The 21,701-nt window shown below is 44.3% G+C and overlaps 1 protein-coding gene and 1 long non-coding RNA gene across 3 annotated transcripts in view; one reads left to right on the plus strand and one right to left on the minus strand.

Annotated features, from left to right (window-relative positions):
- The window catches only part of LOC142660951 (uncharacterized), a 33,643-nt gene extending 22,680 nt beyond the window's left edge, over window positions 1–10,963 (plus strand). Inside the window, exons 3-6 of the long non-coding RNA XR_012850591.1 lie at window positions 7,400–7,442; window positions 7,541–8,140; window positions 10,265–10,435; window positions 10,527–10,963. This is a non-coding gene — a long non-coding RNA (uncharacterized LOC142660951). The remainder of the gene's footprint in view (window positions 1–7,399; window positions 7,443–7,540; window positions 8,141–10,264; window positions 10,436–10,526) is intronic.
- TTC17 (tetratricopeptide repeat domain 17) overlaps window positions 8,712–21,701 on the minus strand; it is a 52,119-nt gene continuing 39,129 nt past the window's right edge. Inside the window, exons 17-25 of one of the 2 annotated variants that reach the window (XM_075838060.1) lie at window positions 18,607–18,735; window positions 16,796–17,040; window positions 16,490–16,652; window positions 14,758–14,878; window positions 13,648–13,807; window positions 13,491–13,574; window positions 12,388–12,507; window positions 10,738–10,881; window positions 8,712–10,366 (exon numbers count right to left, since the gene is read on the minus strand). In XM_075838060.1, the coding sequence (XP_075694175.1) occupies window positions 10,235–10,366; window positions 10,738–10,881; window positions 12,388–12,507; window positions 13,491–13,574; window positions 13,648–13,807; window positions 14,758–14,878; window positions 16,490–16,652; window positions 16,796–17,040; window positions 18,607–18,735 (1,298 nt within the window). In that variant the 3' untranslated portion in view covers window positions 8,712–10,234. The remainder of the gene's footprint in view (window positions 10,367–10,737; window positions 10,882–12,387; window positions 12,508–13,490; window positions 13,575–13,647; window positions 13,808–14,757; window positions 14,879–16,489; window positions 16,653–16,795; window positions 17,041–18,606; window positions 18,736–21,701) is intronic. The other variant, XM_075838061.1, reaches the window with a different exon arrangement.

Here is a 21,701-nt window from a genome sequence, read left to right on the forward strand (position 1 = left end):
ACAGTGACTCCATCAGCAGAATAGTGAGTGCAGCTCTGGAGTATAATACAGGATATAACTCAGAATCCGTACAGGATAAGTAATGTAATGTATGTACACAGTGACTCCACCGTCAGAATAGTGAGTGCAGCTCTGGAGTATAATACAGGATATAACTCAGGATCAGTACAGTATATGTAATGTTATGTAAGTACACAGTGACTCCATCAGCAGAATAGTGAGTGCAGCTCTGGAGTATAATACAGGATGTAACTCAGGATCAGTACAGTATATGTAATGTTATGTAAGTACACAGTGACTCCATCAGCAGAATAGTGAGTGCAGCTCTGGAGTATAATACAGGATATAACTCAGAATCCGTACAGGATAAGTAATGTAATGTATGTACACAGTGACTCCACCGTCAGAATAGTGAGTGCAGCTCTGGAGTATAATACAGGATATAACTCAGGATCAGTACAGTATATGTAATGTTATGTAAGTACACAGTGACTCCATCAGCAGAATAGTGAGTGCAGCTCTGGAGTATAATACAGGATATAACTCAGAATCCGTACAGGATAAGTAATGTAATGTATGTACACAGTGACTCCACCGTCAGAATAGTGAGTGCAGCTCTGGAGTATAATACAGGATATAACTCAGGATCAGTACAGTATATGTAATGTTATGTAAGTACACAGTGACTCCATCAGCAGAATAGTGAGTGCAGCTCTGGAGTATAATACAGGATGTAACTCAGGATCAGTACAGTATATGTAATGTTATGTAAGTACACAGTGACTCCATCAGCAGAATAGTGAGTGCAGCTCTGGAGTATAATACAGGATATAACTCAGAATCCGTACAGGATAAGTAATGTAATGTATGTACACAGTGACTCCACCGTCAGAATAGTGAGTGCAGCTCTGGAGTATAATACAGGATATAACTCAGGATCAGTACAGTATATGTAATGTTATGTAAGTACACAGTGACTCCATCAGCAGAATAGTGAGTGCAGCTCTGGAGTATAATACAGGATGTAACTCAGAATCCGTACAGGATAAGTAATGTAATGTATGTACACAGTGACTCAACCAGCAGAATAGCGAGTGCAGCTCTGGAGTATAATACAGGATGTAACTCTGGATCAGTACAAGATAAGTAATATAATGTATGTACACAGTGACTCCACCAGCAGAATAGTGAGTGCAGCTCTGGAATATAATACAGGATGTAACTCTGGATCAGTACAGGATAAGTAATGTAATGTATGTACACAGTGACTCCACCAGCAGAATAGTGAGTGCAGCTCTGGAGTATAATACAGGATGTAACTCTGGATCAGTACAGGATAAGTAATATAATGTATGTACACAGTGACTCCATCAGCAGAATAGTGAGTGCAGCTCTGGAGTATAATACAGGATATAACTCAGGATCAGTAGAGGATAAGTAATGTAATGTATGTACACAGTGACTCCACCGTCAGAATAGTGAGTGCAGCTCTGGAGTATAATACAGGATATAACTCAGGATCAGTACAGGATAAGTAATGTAATGTATGTACACAATGACTCCACCAGCAGAATAGTGAGTGCAGCTCTGGAGTATAATACAGGATGTAACTCAGGATCAGTACAGGATAAGTAATGTAATGTATGTACACGGTGACTCCACCAGCAGAATAGTGAGTGCAGCTCTGCAGTATAATACAGGATGTAACTCTGGATCAGTACAGGATAAGTAATGTAATGTATGTACACAGTGACTCCACCAGCAGAATAGTGAGTGCAGCTCTGGAGTATAATACAGGATGTAACTCTGGATCAGTACAGGATAAGTAATGTGATGTACGTAAACAGTGTAACAACTAGCAGATAAAACTGATAATCTCCGGATAGGCCATCAATAGCTGACGGGTCGGGGTCCGAGTCCTGGGACCCCCACCGATCAGCTGTTTGGAAGGGGGTGCAGCGCTCGTACGAGCGCTGCTTCCCCTGCATTTATACTTGCTCACTGAATCATCGACACGCATTTAGCGGCGATTCACAGCCTTCTTCTCCAATTGAAGTGAATGAGCTGCAATACCTGTGAATCGCCGCTACAATGTGTCAAAGATCCACGGTGAGCAAGAAGAAAAGAAGGGGAAGCAGCGCTCATATGAGCGCTGCACCCCCTTCAAAATAGCTGAGCAATGGGGGTCCCGGGAGTTGGACCCCGACCCATCAGCTATCGACGGCCTCCTGAGGCTAGGCCATTAATTTTTAGTTACTGGAAAACCTCTTTAAGGGGTTTTACTGTTTAATTGTAGATAAGGTGACCTTTCTTGAACCCATCCCACTTTGCTATCTGTTGTTTTTTAAGGAGGAATATCCAGAATTAGACAGCCCCTTTAAGAGTACAGTACTCACTCTGAGAAAAACATGGCTGCTCTCTTCCAGAAACAGCGCCACTTTTGTCCATGGGTTTTGTCTGGTATTGCAGCACAGCCTCATTCACACGTCTCACAAATAAGATGCAGTTTTTGACTGGGAGCCATAACTGTGGAACAGGGTGGTAGCTGGTACTTGTCATAGACAACAGTGTCCCCCCACATTGGTCAGCCCTGACTGTTGAGGACAATATGGCAGAATCTAGCTGCAGGGGAAAAGCAAAATCACATGGACGGCCATTTAAATGAATGGCCCTCAATGTAATGCATCCGCTGAGCGGCTCTCCATGCTGGCACATATATGGGGTCCTAATCAGTGAACCCCCTTTATGACCTCCATATGCCCTAACACATTGTACTACATTACAGAAGAGTAACCCAAGTATTGTAGGTGAATGCACTAGATACAATACATTCCCTCCGTTCCCATGATCCTCTACTCTTATTCACAATAAATAATCTTAGTGGTCCCTATAATATCACCTTACAAGGATATTGGGGGTAGTTGCATGAACTTTAAAATGATAAACCCCGGATAACCTGCATCGGTGCCGGACATTTCTGGTCCGCATTAACTCGTCCGCTCACCTCACACAATGTGAAAGCTATTTATAACCACATGAAATGCAAACACTGAGAGGGTATCCCACCAGTGAGCATTACCGAGCTTGAGATTACCTGGAACGCGTCTGCCTCCTTCAGGACAATCTGGGGTACTGCAGCCAATATTCCGCAGGAAACCAAGAAAAAAAATATATCTGGAAAAACTTTCACAGCGATCAGCCAATCAATCTATAAAACTTAGGCTCAGTTCACACTAGCGTTACTATATGTTTACCTCTCTTCCGTCAGAGGAAGAGAGGCTCGAAACATTAAACGGAAAGCAATGGTTCCTTTAGAATTTCCATTGATTTCAATGGTAATTCTTTTGTTTCAGTTGCTTTCCGTTTGTCTCCATTCGCTAGGTTTCCATTTTTTTTTTGAAAAAAACAAAAGCGGAAACCTAGCGAACGGAGGTAAACGGAAAGCAACGAATTTAAAAGAATTACCATTGAAATCTATGGAATTCTAACGGAACTGTTGCTTTCCGTTTAATCTTTCGATCCTCTCTTCCCCTGACAGAAGAGAGGTAAATGTATACTAACGCTAGTGTGAACTGAGCCTAATCAATAGACGGGTACAGTAATTAAAGGGGCAGCGTCGTTGTAGAACGGATTCATTTATTATTGATGAATATTCTCCCATCGTTCAGGACCCACTGACCCTGTTTGGAGAAATATTCTACGGTCCTTCTGCCATCAGGTATGCAAATGTCCGACTTCATAGATCCGGTTATTACTACAATGTGCTGAAGATGACGACAGACACAAAGCACGACTGATAGAAGAGGGGGAGACTTCTCAAAACTAGCGCAAAGGAAAAGTGGAGCAGTCATCCATAGCCACCAATCAGGTTCAAGCTCTCATTTGTAAGGCACGCTTTGAAAGATTAAAACAGCCACCTGATTGGTTGCAATGGGCAACTTCTCCAAATGTATCCTTTGCAATTACATCTCCTCTATTGAGCGCCTCTCTTGTCTATAGTTTTTCTTTGGTATTGCAGCTTAGACCATTCATAAGAATAAATCATTAAGAGTGGGGGTATAGAGGGAGGCGACTGTCTCATGGGAAAGAAGGACATATATATATATATGTGGCATGCTGTGTATAAGGCAGGATTGTTTTTAAAGGTACCACAGTGATCTAATTAAAAGTTAGTCACCTAAGAGCCAATCAGAAGCATCCTGAAACAGTGGAATACGGAGGAAGAAGTCGTTTCTCAGAAGCGGAAACTCCAATGAAGATCTATATCAACAACGCTTGTGCTGATGCTGCTTCCACAGGAGGTTGAGAACTCGACATTAAGCATTGCAGCTGCTGACAGATGATTTACTATGAACTTCAGGGCTCCTAGATATTTCCACTTACCCGTAACAGCTCATCTTCATGTAGTGAACGGCCAAGAACACTTCGTTATTCATTCATAACGTTATAATCGATAAACCGGAGCAAAGAGCAGCTCCAAAGGGCGTCTGCAGGACCTAGGGCTACAGTCAGCACAGATTTCAGTGGGGACAGTGTAATGCTTCATTCCTCCTGTGGGTGTGCTGCAGGGAAATTAAACATTTGCTGCTGGTTTCTCCCTCAACATTACAGGTAATTGCCGGGTGTCTCAGCATCAGGACAACCCTTGATCATTATATTGTAGGGAGCATCCTACCAACAAAAAGGAATTGTCGAAAGTGGACAACCCCTCGAAGTACAACTTGTTCTTTGTGGTCCATTCTCTATTTCCCAGCTTGCTTTGGGAAAGGCTTTTCTGATCCTATAGGACGGGATCAAATCCCATTCTTAATACATATACGCTCTTTGCATACGGCCATGAGCCCTAATTTAGATCTTGAGTCTTCCATTGACTGCAGGGCGTCTGAGCGTTGACATTGTTGGTATTGATAAAAAAAATATTACACATTAGGATGGTTTCAGACAGCCGTAATAAGGCCGCAGTCTAACGTCCATATCGCGGCTGCACGACCTGGATTCCAGTACTGAACAGAACCATAAGGTTCAGTTCCATAAAACTGCAGCGAATGCAAAACCAAAATGTATGAAAACGTTCCTATAGGATCGCCGCATAGAAAGCGTAGATAACAGCGCGCAGGTGGAGTGGTACTTTAACCCTCTATTATACACACAACGTTGCACACGGAGAGGATTTTCCATTATTTTCATCTTCATCAGTGACGCACGACAATTTAACCTTGAGATGTGTTGGGTGTTTTGTGAGGAGCGTCTCGGCTGCCGCTGTAAGATTTTCAGCTAAAAGTCACTTGGATGTCAATATTATTATGCAGAACGGCCACCAACTAGATGATAAACCCCCAGACAAGCCCAATAGGGAACATAGGGATCTCTTACTGAGACAGGATCCTTTAATATAAATTCTCCCATAGAGTATACAGTACAACGTGCCATCAGACCAGGGTAGATATAGAGCAGCGGTACCAACCTGGAGCTCTACAGCTGCTGCAAAACTAAAACTCCCAGCAAGTCATGACAGAGAGGGTGTCGTTTCATAACAGCAGATATGGAGCAATGTGGCGCTCTTCTGGTTTGTGCTATCATACTGCTCTAACCCAGGACACGACAGCCCCGATCTCCTACCCTCAGACGGTTTTACCAATGTTGCTTCAAGGGAGCCCTGTGAATGTTCACACGCTCTGGAGTATAATACGGGATATTATGTAGTGTATGTACACAGTGACTTCACCAGCAGAATAGTGAGTGCAGCTCTAGAGTATAATACAAGATGTAACTCAGGATCAGTACAGGATAGGTAATGTATATACACAGTGACTCCACCAGCAGAATAGTGAGTGCAGCTCTGGAGTATAATACAGGATATAACTCAGGATCAGTACAGGATAAGTAATGTAATGTATGTACACAGTGACTCCACCAGCAGAATAGTGAGTGCAGCTCTGGAGTATAATACAGGATGTAACTCCGGATCAGTACAGGATAAGTAATGTATATACACAGTGACTCCACCAGCAGAATAGTGAGTGCAGCTCTGGAGTATAATACAGGATATAACTCAGGATCAGTACAGGATAAGTAATGTAATGTATGTACACAGTGACTCCACCAGCAGAATAGTGAGTGCAGCTCTGGAGTATAATACAGGATGTAACTCAGGATCAGTACAGGATAAGTAATGTATGTACACAGTGACTCCACTAGCAGAATAGTGAGTGCAGCTCTGGAGTATAATACAGGATGTAACTCAGGATCAGTACAGGATAAGTAATGTATGTACACAGTGACTCCACCAGCAGAATAGTGAGTGCAGCTCTGGAGTATAATACAGTATGTAACTCAGGATCAGTACAGGATAAGTAATGTATGAACACATGTATTATATTGACAAGATGAGTGAATCAAGTTGCCGGATTTGACAGTCTACAGAATAAGGCTATGTTCACACGGAGTATTTTGGGGGAGGAATATCTGCCTCAAAATTCCGTTTGGAACTTTGAGGCAGATTTTCCTCTCCCTGAACGCAGATTTTCGCGGCGATTTTCGCCCGCGGCCATTGAGCGCCGCGGGCCTAAAACAGCGCGAAATACGCTTTCTCTGCCTCCCATTGAAGTCAATGGGAAGTCAGAGGCGGAAGCGCCCGAAGATAGGGCATGTCGCTTCTTTTTCCCGCGAGGCAGTTTTACTGCTCGCGGGAAAAAGACGCCGACGCCTCCCATTGAAATCAATGGGAGGCGTTCTCGGGCCGTTTTTGCGACGCGGTTTCCGCGTCAAAAAACTCGGCAAAATACTCAGTGTGAACATAGCCTTAAACAGGCAAATTGATTTACTCATCTTGAAACCTGGCACATCAATTTGCCAATCACTATTATGGCTGGCAATTCCGGCAAATATCTATTAGTGATATTTAAAAATTGAGAGAGAAAAAAAAACCACCCAAGAAACATTTAAGAATTTTATTTGAATACGTATGTGCCCTGTACAGGAATCACTGCCGGGATGCCAAGAACCCGGCGTCAATCAGCATAAGATATGGCAGAACAAGTACCTCCTGTATGATCACATTTGTGGCTCAGGTGGTAGGCGGGCACTGGACACTTGATTGGAGAATTTCAATTTATTTATTTTTTTTTTTGAATAGGTATTTTTATATTATTTTTTAAAACTAAAATACATGGACCTGACGGGGCTCAATCACAACCTTTAATTGGAATGGATCGTCAGTATCTGTAAGCGACAGACCCGTTATTTATAAGTAACCTAAACTGCATTCTTAAGGTAAAGCTCCGCATAGACCCGTAAGACCCTCAGCAAATAGGGAAAATCTTCACGCTTTTTAACATCCTAATTACCTATTTTTTATGTTTTTCACTTATTTTTAATCTTTCTTTTGTATTCTGTGCAGTGTAGAATAAAAACTCGTATAGCTGCATGGAAACCGTCAACAGGTAAGCTGGCTGCTGTTGCCCGATTTTATTATTAAGTGCATAATGGGCCCTGGGTTTGCTCATTTTATTAAAACTTACCATGACATCTTCTTTCAAAGGGGGAAAAAACAAAACAAAAAAAACACGAAAAACTTTCAGGAGGAAAGGACAACGTGAACAGTAAAAAGAAAATAAGGTGAAGCGGAGGCCAAGCTCCACCCACTTAGAGCCACACCCACTTCTGACACCAGCTGCTAATGGAGAAAACCAATAGGGGAAGACCCCAGTTTCTCAGAGGAGAAGCCTTTATAAACCGAAAAGCTTCCCCCCCCCCCCTCCCACATATTTCTAGGTTTAGTGACTACATAATGAAGGCATTAGGCATTCGTATATATTAACCCCTTAATGATCAGAAAGTTTAGACATACCAAATACCCCATCATTAAATTCTGATTTAATAGAGGGTAGTCTATTCGTCGGTGCGGAGAGCAGTTACAAAGAGCTTTTCTCTGTCTGGAGGATCCGGCGTGTTCATCAATTACACACAACCCATTGTTTTCCATGAGAACTGTGTAATGCTTCTTTTCTCCTGAGGTGGCGCTGTAGGGAAATTGAACACTTGCTGCCAGTTCTTCCCACATATTGTGATCGCTGGGGGATCATCAGCTCCTGCAAATTCCAGAGAAACAGTCTTGTAGAAATCGGCCATAGAAAGGCAGGTGAGTGACACCCCTTGGTTTTCACAGGAATGCTTAAAATGGGTGGGACTTAATTAAAGGGATAGGACTCTGTTTTGCTTTATGTCAATTGCAGCCAGAGCGAGAGAGTGGGGCTTCTACCATCTCTCAGCCATAGATAAACCAAACTAAGTCCATAACTATTTAGCAAAACCAATTGATCTTATATTCCGTGGTCTAGAGATGAGGATTTTTTTTTTTTACCCTTTGAACTATTTGAAACAGAATTAGGTGGAGATCATAGTAAGTGTTTTTAGTATTTTTTTTCACCTTTAAAAGGGCCCTACATTGTCCTATGAAACCAAGACTTAAAGTGTACAGCCAAAAGATATAAAATTCCCCCTCATGAATGGAGACTTATTACTACAGCCCTATAAAAATGAGGGACATTTTTGAATGACGTCATCACACAATGGTCTGGATGACTGGGAAGAATAAAGTGATATGGGAATATTATTTTTGCGATCCTTAAAGTTTAACCCTGTGGATGTTATAATCTTACTCAATCCAAATAACCACATAACCACCTAACCCCCCCCCCCCCCTCCCCCGACTCCTCCATGGACATGCCCCAGGAAGCATATGTTATTTCAAAAAGGGGGGAGATAAGTGGCTGCTGGACACTATTGGAGCCACTTGTCTTGGGAGAAAAACTATAAATGGTCACGTGGGGTATTTACGGCCTGTGGCCAGATTGACATTGCTATTGGTCTAATGGGGGTTTTCCAGGACTGCCATTTTTTTTTTTCTAACAAACTTAGTGCCGTCCCGTCCAGGTGTCCACATGACTATCATGTGACTGCCCCGTCCTCGCACTCCGACACACCACATGCGTCTCGTCTCCATATGCGCATACAGCGGCGGGGTGATCAGATGCGCAGTACAGTATGGCTGGGCAGCTAATCGAAAAAAAAATGAAACCGAATTTCAGCGCAATTAATCAACGTCATCTTGCAAATTTTGGTTTAATCAATTATTCTTTCCAGGTTTAAACTGTATCTGCTTCTTCATGACGTTGATACAGTTGAATCCAATGGTAGAGCAGGGAGCCGTAAAGTCCCTGCTCGACCATTCACTACGTATCGCCAGACATGAGGCAGTGACGTCATCGCACATTTCTGCGCCGAGCCACACAGATCAGAGGGATCTCCCCTACTCGTCATTGAAACGGGGTTAGGGGAGTGTGTATATTATTATTTTTAATCAGGCACTATTGGGTATGTGGAGGGCAGCTATGGGGGCATTATACAGTGTGGGGGCATTATACAGTGTGGAGGGCAGTATACAGTGTGGAGGGCAGTATACAGTGTGGAGGGCAGTATACAGTGTGGAGGGCAGTTACGGGGGCATTATACAGTGTGGGGGCAGTATACTGTGTGGAGGGCAGTTACGGGGGCATTATACCGTGTATACAGCAGGCTCAGGGGATAAATATTCACCGGCATAGCATGCAAATAAGGGGCGTGACATGCAAAAAGGGGTGTGGTCTAAATAATTGTTTATTAATCGTAATCGAGGTTATATGTTCAATTAATCGGGATTTTTATTTATGTCATAATTGCCCGGCCCCTACAGTACAGTACCGGGTGATCAGGTCATGTGATCCATCTGGCAGGGACTTCATCTGAAGAGATATATTAAGAAAAAATATTTTAAAAAATAGTCAAATCCAGTGAGCCCCTTTAAATAAAAGTGCAGTGATGATCGGTGCCTTTATTGAACAATCCTGCACGGGATAATTTAACTAGAAGATATCACTTTGTAATGACGCAATTAAGGCCAACGGATTTTAAAAAAACCAAAATGTAAACATTAAAAAAAAAACTGATTAACAAAAAAAACAAAATCCCAGTAACATCTTATGATGTAGGATCCAAGTGCCAGTATAGAACAATTTGGATGAACCCCCTTTCCCTTAAATCACCGCAGAGGAGACCCCTCTCCCCAATCATAAACGGTTATTTTCTTGTAAAAAGCAAAGAAACCCCTTCCCCCGGCGGCCCACATTGTACATTTTTGGATAAAACAACCATTAAGAAAACAAATAAAATAATTGTGATTATACGAGGAGGAGGATCACGGGCTACGTCTTCCCTTCTTCATCAGCAGGTGGCATTGAATGGCGCGTATTCGGTCTTTGGCGGGGGCAAATTCCGGTTGGAGTTCTAACGTGGACTCGTACCACTGCATCGCCTTCTCGAATTCCTCCTAGGGACAGGGAGACACAGGTTTAGAGACGTCGGCTGTGATGAGTATGAGAGGACGGAGAGGGTTCTGGTAAGAAACACGGCCATTTTTTATGCAATGATCTACCGCAATGGCGCACCCCGACCAAAAGTGACGAACCTCATGTTGCATTCTCCTACAGAGGGTCATTAGCGGAGATAACGGGTGTCCACGGCTTGTGTGATGTTCGCTGCTGAACATAGAAGTCAATGGCCTCCTAACTTGGATGTGTTTGGCCCGATGGTCGACCGAACCCCCGCGGCAGCCGTCGCGGCACGCTATAAACTACCCTGCGGTCACGAGGAGCGGTCCGGTGTCCGACCAGAAGTATCAAAGCAAAAAAAAAGACTTACCATTGCTACATAAACATTCGCCAGTGTGAAATGATTCACCACAAAGTGCGGCGCTATTTCCACCGCCATCGTAGCGACAATGATGGCGTCGTTCCATAACTTGGCGTTGTGAAAGATGTTTGCTAAGCTGATGAGTGGTACGTCCTGGAAAGACAGAAGGTAACATTTTTGAAGGTGTTTTTCTACCAGACGGTCGCGTGTAATAAATCATTTTGCAATTGAAATGTATCCAAATAAATTTCTGTGTTTCGTAAAACTTACATCGGTGTTCGTAATAGCGCCCCCTAGATATTTCCCTGACCGCCGATATCTGCATCAAGCAGTACTGGACACACATGCGCAGTTTGGCGCTGCATACTAGTCGCTTGTTGTGATGCGTCCGTGTAATTTATACGGTAATCGCGGCTCCTTCATTGCGCTGATTGGCGAGGTTCCTGGAGGTCAGACCCCCACCGATCAAGAATCCAATAATTACATAATAAAACGTTCTGCAACTTTCTAATATACTTTTTGTTTGTATTCCTCACCCCTTTCAATATCTCTGCTTGCGGTCATTGAATGGAGAGAAGAAAAAAAACAAAACATCCAGGGTGCAAAAACCCAACACAAATCTAATACTCCTCTGAGGGTTTGTTACAGTTGTATCCAGTGTAGACCATCCTCTGACTCTCTAGGTTGATACATTTTACCTGCACTGATACACTGTAACAAAATAGGAGAGATATTTACAAGCTTAATACATGAACAGTAAAGCAAGCTAGAAATAGAATAGGGATAAGTAAGATGATCTCAGGGAGGAGACACCCCCGAAATGTCATGTTACATTATAACCCAACACGCCTTTTGCAGAATCGCTTTGAAACGCGTCACCGTCTCTCCTGTAAACCATCGGCCGCTCATACATATATGGATATGGCTATTTAATCGTACCGCTACTTACTTATACGTAATGTTTATACCTAGTACGACCCCACAGATCAGCAGAACGAAGGAGCCAGGACGCTCGCTGGAGCTGTACATACAGGTGCGGCTGCGCCGGTCCTGTCAGCTCAGTCCTATTCACCTGAATGGGACGGACCTTCAGTATCAAACTGAACCGCACGATCGAAAGAGCCACAGCGCCTGCGTAAACAATGACGGTCTCACACCTAATTCATTGTACCGATTGGTGGGGTCCCGGGGGAGGAACCCTATCTGTCACACATTGCCGGCATCGGTCATCAGTGCCGGGGAACCCCTTTAGGACATATGAATGGAAAAAGGAGGGAAGAGAGGGACTCAGGACCCCCCTCTAATAGCCAGAGGAGAGCGGCTCCATCTCTTTAGGACATGGCGAATCTGAGACACTTCACAACCTGATTACAGGTGATCGCAGGGGTCCATGTAGCGGGACCCCCCTCTTCGTCGGAGGAACATAACATAGGAAGGGGCAGACCAAAAAGGAGCCAAAAGGAAGAGGGCCGGTGCCTGCGCAGGATGCTAAGAGGGTGACAGACGTCATATGGAGAGAAGACTATTTGCAAAAGGTTACGGCCATACAGCTGATCAGCGAGCCGCCATGTTTACTGACCGATGCACAGACTCCTCAACACCAATCAGAATCCGAGCAGGTGACTGGAAATGATGGAGAGTCTTAGGATCGGGACTGACCTTCATGTGATGCGGTGCGTAGTGCAGGGCCTGCCGTAAGCAGTCTATGGCTTTCTTCCCTTGGCCCTTAACTCTCCAGTATAAGGCCGCCATGCTGGATAATACCCACGAGGTCTGATTCTAGAAGACAAGAAGTAAAGGACTGTTCACATTTACATAATCGCAGATTTTCAGATGAGGGATTCCTCCTGCATTATATTTATTTTCAAGTACATGGAGTAATGCAGCCATAGCGCCCTGCAGGATGCGGAATATCGGGGTGTCGTATTCACCGCACGCTATCGGACAATGCCAGGTTGTACGGCGTGTTGTTCAGCGCCACTTGTCTGAAGTACCAGAAACTGGAATAATTCAGTCATATAATGTGTGTCTTGAAACCCACGGCCGTTTGATATTTGGCGTAAAAAAAAAACAAAAAAAAACGGGCGAGGTTGACCCCATAAATACGGCGCTTGCATCAAACATTTTTTTCAATGCGATTATGCCAAAGGAACTGCATTCAGGAATTTATCCTATTATGTCTGGTTTACATTAAAAAATAATCCCATTGACACTTGTCCCAGCAGCTTACAATCTAATCTCCCGACTACAAGAAAACCAACTTATCGGCAGCGACTTTTAGAATCTGACAATTCCAGGTTTTGTGGCTTTTTCCAATATCCCAATGTGCCGACTTTAGGGTTTTAACAAGTCAGGGGCGCACCATGTACTGGGGTTTTCTGGGAGTAAATCCTTAGGATCGAGTCCAGGGGGGTCAGCAACTCAGCACTCCAGCCGATGCGAAACTACAATTCCCAGCATGCCCTGATAGACTTTTAATAAAGCCTTTGTTTGTCAGTGCACGCTGGGAGTTGTAGTTTCACAACAGCTGGAGTGTCAAAGGTTGCTGACCCCTGGGATAGGCCATCAATGTTTGATCGGTATGACCTCTGGGACCCCCAACGATCATCTGGGGCGGAGCTATAGGACCAGGCACAGCCGCTGTGATCTGATGGTCGGATACCCCACCGATCAAACACGGACGGCGAATCCTGAGGATTTTAACCCCTTTATAGGATCATCTAAATTAGACAAAGTGTGTAAAGGAAACTCTGCAGACGCACCTTCTCCAGCACCTTCATTATTCTGGTGCCCACCTGCTCCAGGGACTGTGGTGGGTACTTGTCCTTGCCAAGGTTCTGTAAAACCTGAAAAACAAGCAAAATTATTACCAAAATGTCTCCAAACCTAAAACCACACGGGAGAACTCCCAGCACTGACCTCCTTCAGTTGGCTCTCTCCGGTGTAGTGTATGGCAGCTCGGTTTGCTACCCCATACAGGTGGTCCAGGGTGTGCATGCTGGCCGGCAGGTTGGCATTACATAGGGGCTCTACACCGGGTTCCTGCAGCTGGGTGGCAAAATCCACATGTTCTGTAATACTACAAGAGCAAAATACCACAATGAGAAGGGGCTACGCTGCACGGAAGTCGTGAAATCCTTTCATCCGGCATCTGATAATCCATAAACTCGGATAATCCAGCACGGAACAGCAGAAGAAACCAAACCCCAGACTCCATAGATTACGAAATAAAGTCAGATTAAAAGATTTTGGGCAGCGGTTATGCCAGTTTAGCATAAACTGCGCCAAAAATAATTCTCGTGGGTTTTCTCCTTATTTGGAAAGTGATGAGAATATTCGGGCCGGCTCCAAGGAGACTTCGTTTTAATCAAATTTATTAAACAGAAAGCCTGAAAATTGCGCAAATTTTGGCGCAAAACTTGCTGATGACAAACGTAGATTCGTTTTTCTGCCTCAAAGAAAGTAAAATGCGCCAAATTTGTCCAGAGACGTGCAACTTCTAATAATTCTGGGGCAAATCACTCCAAACATCTCCTTTGATTAGACTGGTATAAGATACGCCGGTCACGTGTTAATTTCTCTACCGGCAAGCAAATATTAAGAATTTCCTACGACTGCCTAATAATCCAGAATATCTGATAATCCGGCACTAATGAGGAGTGAATTTTTAACCTGATTTGTCAAACGCTTCACGATCGCCATATTTCAGATTCGCTTCGGCCTATAAAGGGGTAAATAATTTCTCCCATCGTATCCTGTGGGCAGTGAATTGTGAACCATTTTATGAATCGGGAGGTCAATGCCATCATTTCCAGCGCCGGATTATCAGATCTCATGAACCTACCAGGGTGCGTTGATGCCGGATTAAAGGAATTAATGAATTGCAGAAAAAAAAACGCCACCGCCTCCCATTGAAATTAACGGCATTTACTTTCTGGCGTTTTTTTACACCGATTCGGATGCGGTCTCCGTGTCCAAAACCTCAGTGTGAACAGGGCCTAAGAAAGTCTGATAAACCTTTGCACTTACTCTATATTTTTTGCAGACACTGCCAACCAAGTGCTGGCCACGGTAGACAGCTCCACCCGCCGCAGCTTTAGACACTCATCAGGACTTGGCCATCCGAGACTCCGGTAATCAGGTCTCCTGCCTGAAAAGGGAACACTTGATATGATATAGAAGGGAAATCCAGGACATGTGTAAGCAGACGTTTTATATGATGCAGAGTTGTAGGAACTTCAGGGTTTCGGCGCGGTTTTCAATCACTTTTTGTTTTAGAATGAAAAATTCTGCAACTTCCTAATACACTTGAGTTTCTATTCACTGACAAACAGATATTGATCTTGGAAATGGTTAGGAATAGAAACATCCATTTTTTACATTCCGAGGCTGAAAATCCCTCCGGCCCCAAGAAAGTAAATCTGACAAACCCATTATACACGGGATAATGTCCCCCCGTCTGTAAATTACAGGAATATTGGTAATCACCAAGTAGTTTCAGGGCCATATAAAAAGGAGGCAAGTTCTGCAGCAGCTGTGTGTATTATGATGTGCTGCAACATCTGGTCCCAGAACTGTATATTACACACTGCAGCAGCCGAGGGGTGTGTGATGATGTTCTGCAGCAGCCGAGGGGTGCGTGATGATGTTCTGCAGCAGCCGAGGGGTGCGTGATGATGCTCTGCAGCAGCCGAGGGGTGCGTGATGATGCTCTGCAGCAGCCGAGGGGTGCGTGATGATGCTCTGCAGCAGCCGAGGGGTGCGTGATGATGCTCTGCAGCAGCCGAGGGGTGCGTGATGATGCTCTGCAGCAGCCGAGGGGTGCGTGATGATGCTCTGCAGCAGCCGAGGGGTGCGTGATGATGCTCTGCAGCAGCCGAGGGGTGCGTGATGATGCTCTGCAGCAGCCGAGGGGTGCGTGATGATGTTCTGCAGCAGCCGAGGGGTGCGTGATGATGTTCTGCAGCAGCCGAGGGGTGCGTGATGATGTTCTGCAGCAGCCGAGGGGTGTGTGATGATGTTCTGTAGCAGCCGAGGGGTGAGTGATGATGTTCTGCAGCAGCCGAGGGGTGTATGATGATGTTCTGCAGCAGCCGAGGTGTGTATGATGTTCTGCAGCAGCCGAGGTGTGTATGATGATGTTCTGCAGCAGCTGAGGCGTGTATGATGATGTTCTGCAACATCTGGTTCCCAGAACTGTAGATTACACACTGCAGCAGCTGAAGAACCTCAATCACTAGTTGGCAAAGACGACGAAAATTCCTACATAAATGATCTGTGACAAACTACTTTCTTAGTTCGAGATAAGCAGCCCCTTTGTAGCGCCGCCTATCTCCGTATAATGATCCGGTTCGGACATCGGAATGTAATGTCAGACGTGTCATTGGAAAGTTGTATTGCGTGTAAACAATCCTCTGATCTAAACGTCTGGAATAGTGATGAATATATATGCCGATACAGTGTAGTAACAAAAAGGTTTCCATTCATTAACAGCAAGCACAAAATGGTGGAGAATTGAAACACAAAGTACATCAGAAAGGTAAAGAAAATTATACAGTGATTACGGACACAAAAAGATAGCTGCCGTTTTATACACATAACAGACGTATATATTACACATCATTACGAGGCCGCTGCTGTATATTTGTCCTGGCAATATTGTGGCAGTGGAAACCAAGACTCGTCAGATCATTTTCTACTAGAAAGGGCAACAACCACCCAAAAACAGAGGCGGACAGGCTGCCCAGATGGGCATGTTTACCTTGGGGACCGGGAGAAGGGATTTTTGGCCCGCTGATCTCAAGTGCAGCTTGAAAGTCATCACTATCAACATCAATGACGTCTTCCCCAAGTGCCTCTGAGAGGTCGGCAGGATTTACGTCGTCTGCCTTCGGCTTCTTTACGCGTTTTACCTGGAAAGTAATCTTCAAAGGACGAGAAAAAAAACGAAGTCATTAATGGGTTAAGCAAAGACAGAAATTAACAAAGTCAACACTGCACGGAGAAGACTCACTGCCACCCCCCTCACCCAGGACATGGTAAGAAGCCGATTATGTGAAGAACTTACCCATTCAGCCTCCTCGTCATCATCACAATCTCCGAAGCAGGACCCCGACTGACCATCTTGAGCCCCTTTCTTCAGGACCCTAATTCCCTGCAGGTCCATTCGTCGCCCTTTCAGCTCCAGGGCACCCTCAAAAGCTTCCAGGGGCCACGAGTTTTCAAATTCATCTACAAGAGCCAACATCTCCTCAGATATCGGAGCCTCCGGGGTGGATTCTTCTGTGTTGTTGGTTTCAGCCATAATGACATCTGAGAGAAGAGGAGACAAAATATTACACAACCTGACTGAACAAAATGAAGATCTAATGTAGAGACCCCCCACTGAACACTCACCAATTTACACGTAGAATGAATCTTATACTCCAGAGCTGCACTCACTATTCTGCTGGTGGAGTCACTGTGTACATACATTACATTACTTATCCTGTACTGATCCTGCGTTCTATCCTGTATTATACTCCAGAGCTGCACTCACTATTCTGCTGGTGCAGTCACCGTGTACATACATTACTTATCCTGTACTGATCCTGAGTTACATCCTGTATTATACTCCAGAGCTGCACTCACTATTCTGCTGGTGGAGTCACTGTGTACATACATTACATTACTTATCCTGTACTGATCCTGAGTTACATCCTGTATTATACTCCAGAGCTGCACTCACTATTCTGCTGGTGCAGTCACTGTGTACATACATTACTTATCCTGTACTGATCCTGCGTTCTATCCTGTATTATACTCCAGAGCTGCACTCACTATTCTGCTGGTGGAGTCACTGTGTACATACATTACATTACTTATCCTGTACTGATCCTGAGTTACATCCTGTATTATACTCCAGAGCTGCACTCACTATTCTGCTGGTGGAGTCACTGTGTACATACATTACATTACTTATCCTGTACTGATCCTGAGTTACATCCTGTATTATACTCCAGAGCTGTACTCACTATTCTGCTGGTGGAGTCACTGTGTACATACATTACATTACTTATCCTGTACTGATCCTGAGTTACATCCTGTATTATACTCCAGAGCTGCACTCACTATTCTGCTGGTGGAGTCACGGTGTACATACATTATATTACTTGTCAAGTCTCATACAAACCAAACAGAAAATAAATTGTGACATATTCAAACGAACTCTGCATGTATGGAAGTATAAGGAAACATGGCTTGAAGGAGAGAATCTCTCACATATGGAGTCCAATGTAGCTTTATGGCAGGGCACGGATGTTGCCTGGCTCCAGACTAGGGAGCCGTAAAAGGCTCCATGCACACAGCAACACGTGTGCAGCTTCATGGGCCCTCAGTATGGCACCATATTACAGAGGCAGTTGTTCCCTTGAAACGATTAAAACACAGCACTCTATGTGGCCCTAGAGCGTCTCCATATGCCTCTAAGTGCAATATTACAGCTCCATACATTTCGGAGGATGCCCATGTACACGAGCGCCGATAGTGATACGCGCAACTGCTTTACTAGTTTGGGAACTTTTATATGGAAAAGAAAATAAACATTCCTAGTGGTCAAGATCAGTCATTGAATAAAGGAGTTTTTCCAAATTAGAAACAGCGCCACTTTAGTCCATGGCTATGCCTGGTATTGCAGCTCAGTCCCATCCGTGAATACACAGCTCATGTACAAGTGTGGCGCTGTTTCCGGAAAAAATTCAATCTTCCTTCAAATCCTGGACAATTCCTTTATGTTCTTTATATAACCTATAGAAGTGTAGCCCAAGTATTGTGATGGAACGCCTCCCCCTTCATTCATGTATGTACACACACTACAGCGCCCTCTCCAGGTTATCTTACTTTCCAGTTGCAGCGCGGAATCGGACGTAGAGTCAGTCCTGTCCTCCAGGGGAGATTTGTCGCCCTCTTGTGGGTAACTATGGAAGTATTTCTGTATATTCTGCCCCTTTTCTTGAGAGTGGCAGTGCCCTGAAAAAAAACAAAATCCAAGATGCCTGGATTTAACACATGTCCAGCAAGCGGAGGGTGGTGGGGAGGGGGGGGGGTCAGCACTGAAATGGAAAGACCTGGAATCCCCACCCCCATATCCCCTGAGAACGGCCTTAAAGTGCTATTGACTCCTTAATGGGTCGACATCTACGAGAGTCCATTACATGGGCCACTAAACCGTCAGACTGGCTCCTAAAGGTTATAGAAAGGGTCTCCAACCAACAGAGACTACAACGCCCATCATGCAATTACAGCAGCAGAGCACGCTAGTGGTAGTATCAACAATTAAAATCAGGACAATTTTACCTAAGGCCTCACGCACGGTACTGTAGTTTTTACTGTCCGCAAACACGGATCCTTAAGTCATCCGCATATTTGTCACGCTGTCCGCAAATACGGTCCGTAGCGCATTCCTATTTACAGATCCCAACAAAAAAAAAAAAATCTACAAAAAAGGTCGCCAACATGTCCCAACTCCTAGAAGAGGTCACGTGATCACTCATGTGCCACTTTCTTGGGGAATACCCTGCCGTCGCATTGCAACGCTTCCGCCATGACGACGGCTACGGATGTAAATCCGTAACCGTCCGCAGTTTTGCACGCGCCCATAGACTTCCATGGGCGAGTCAGTGCAACAGCTGGACAGGAATAGGACACGTTCTATATCTTGCGGATCATTTATACGGCCCTGACACACATCCGTAAATATACTGGACGGTGTCCGTGGCCTAAAGAAATTCACAAGTCCGCAAATTGCGTGCAATTACGGATAAAGCCTCTGGTCGTGCGCATGGGGGGGGGGGGCTTACACTCGATTGGTCTAGTTGTTTTTTGATCAGGTCGCGGTTTGATATTTGTATTTTTAAGCTCAGCGCCCCTTTAAGAAGCCCCACCGGACTTGTCATCCTTCACGTGACTTGGACTTTTGCAGAATTTTCCGATCGCGCAGGACAGACGTCTGATTGAGGAAAGGCGCCAGTTTATTTAGTAACAGGCACTAGAAGAAAAAATAAGCCGAAAGTTCGTCAGTAGACGGTGAGGTGCTCGCAGGTCTGGTGGTGACGGAGCGCGTTACGTACAATACCAGTCACTCTGACGACTCTTAAACGCTAAGACGAGCAGCAGAAAGCCAAGAGCCAATTATGTGTCCTTACATGACTCAGTGCAGGATGCTGCCATATACTAACAGCCACGTGACCGGCATTATCCCAATCATCCTCCTCATCCGCAGCAGCAGCAGACTGTAGTGTCTGTCAGTGAAGCTGCACCTTATATGCCTGTCCTGACATTGCACTGACACCAGCAAAGTCATAAAAGCAAAATCTAACGGACAACGCAAAAAACGTCATCACCAGCAACAAATAACATCAATAAAAGAAATACATGAAGTACAAATAAATCACACTCCCTGCGCGCTGGACGGCCAGAAACTATTACATCAGACGACTGTACATTACTGGTGTAAAGACGACACGTCCCAAAATGCAAAAAACTAGAGAAAACTCTGTGCAGACACTAAACTGCAAGTGAATGCTGGGAGATTTCAGCTCTGCAGAATAGTGAGTGTAGCTCTGGAGTATAATACAGGATGTAACCCAGGATCAGTACAAGATAAGTAATGTAATTTATATAAACAGTGACTCAGCATGCAGCTCTGGAGTATAATACAGGCTGTAACTCAGGATCAGTACAGGATAAGTAATGTAATGTATGTACACTGTAACTCCACCAGCAGAATAGTGAGTGTAGCTCTGGAGTATAATATAGGATGTAACTCAGGATCAGTACAGGATAAGTAATGTATGTACACAGTGACCACCAGCAGAATAGTGAGTGCAGCTCTGGAGTATAATACAGGATATAACTCAGGATCAGTACAGGATAAGTAATGTAATGTATGTACACAGTGACTCCACCAGCAGAATAGTGAGTGCAGCTCTGGAGTATAATACAGGATGTAACTCAGGATCAGTACAGGATAAGTAATGTAATGTATGTACACAGTGACTCCACCAGCAGAATACTGAGTGCAGCTCTGGAGTATAATACAGGATGTAACTCAGGATCAGTACAGGATAAGTAATGTAATGTATGTACACAGTGACTCCACCAGCAGAATAGTGAGTGCAGCTCTGGAGTATAATACAGGATATAACTCAGGATCAGTACAGTAATGTAATGTATGTACACAGTGACTCCACCAGCAGAATAGTGAGTGCAGCTCTGGAGTATAATACAGGATGTAACTCAGGATCAGTACAGGATAAGTAATGTATGTACACAGTGACCACCAGCAGAATAGTGAGTGCAGCTCTGGAGTATAATACAGGATATAACTCAGGATCAGTACAGGATAAGTAATGTAATGTATGTACACAGTGACACCACCAGCAGAATAGTGAGTGCAGCTCTGGAGTATAATACAGGATGTAACTCAGGATCAGTACAGGATAAGTAATGTAATGTATGTACACAGTGACCACCAGCAGAATAGTGAGTGCAGCGCTGGAGTATAATACGGGATGTAACAGGATCAGTACAGGATAAGTAATGTAATATATGTACACAGTGACTCCACCAGCAGAATAGGGAGTGCAGCTCTGGAGTATAATACAGGATGTAACTCAGGATCAGTACAAGATAAGTAATGTAATGTATGTACACAGTGACTCCACCAGCAGAATAGTGAGTGCAGCTCTGGAGTATAATACAGGATGTAACTCAGGATCAGTACAAGATAAGTAATGTAATGTATGTACACAGTGACTCCACCAGCAGAATAGTGAGTGCAGCTCTGGAGTATAATAACGGATGTAACTCCGGATCAGTACAGGATAAGTAATGTATATACACAGTGACTCCACCAGCAGAATAGTGAGTGCAGCTCTGGAGTATAATACAGGATGTAACTCAGCATCAGTACAGGCTAAGTAATGTAATGTATG

Source organism: Rhinoderma darwinii, chromosome 9 (genome assembly GCF_050947455.1).
Source record: "Rhinoderma darwinii isolate aRhiDar2 chromosome 9, aRhiDar2.hap1, whole genome shotgun sequence".
Lineage (NCBI taxonomy): Eukaryota > Metazoa > Chordata > Amphibia > Anura > Rhinodermatidae > Rhinoderma > Rhinoderma darwinii.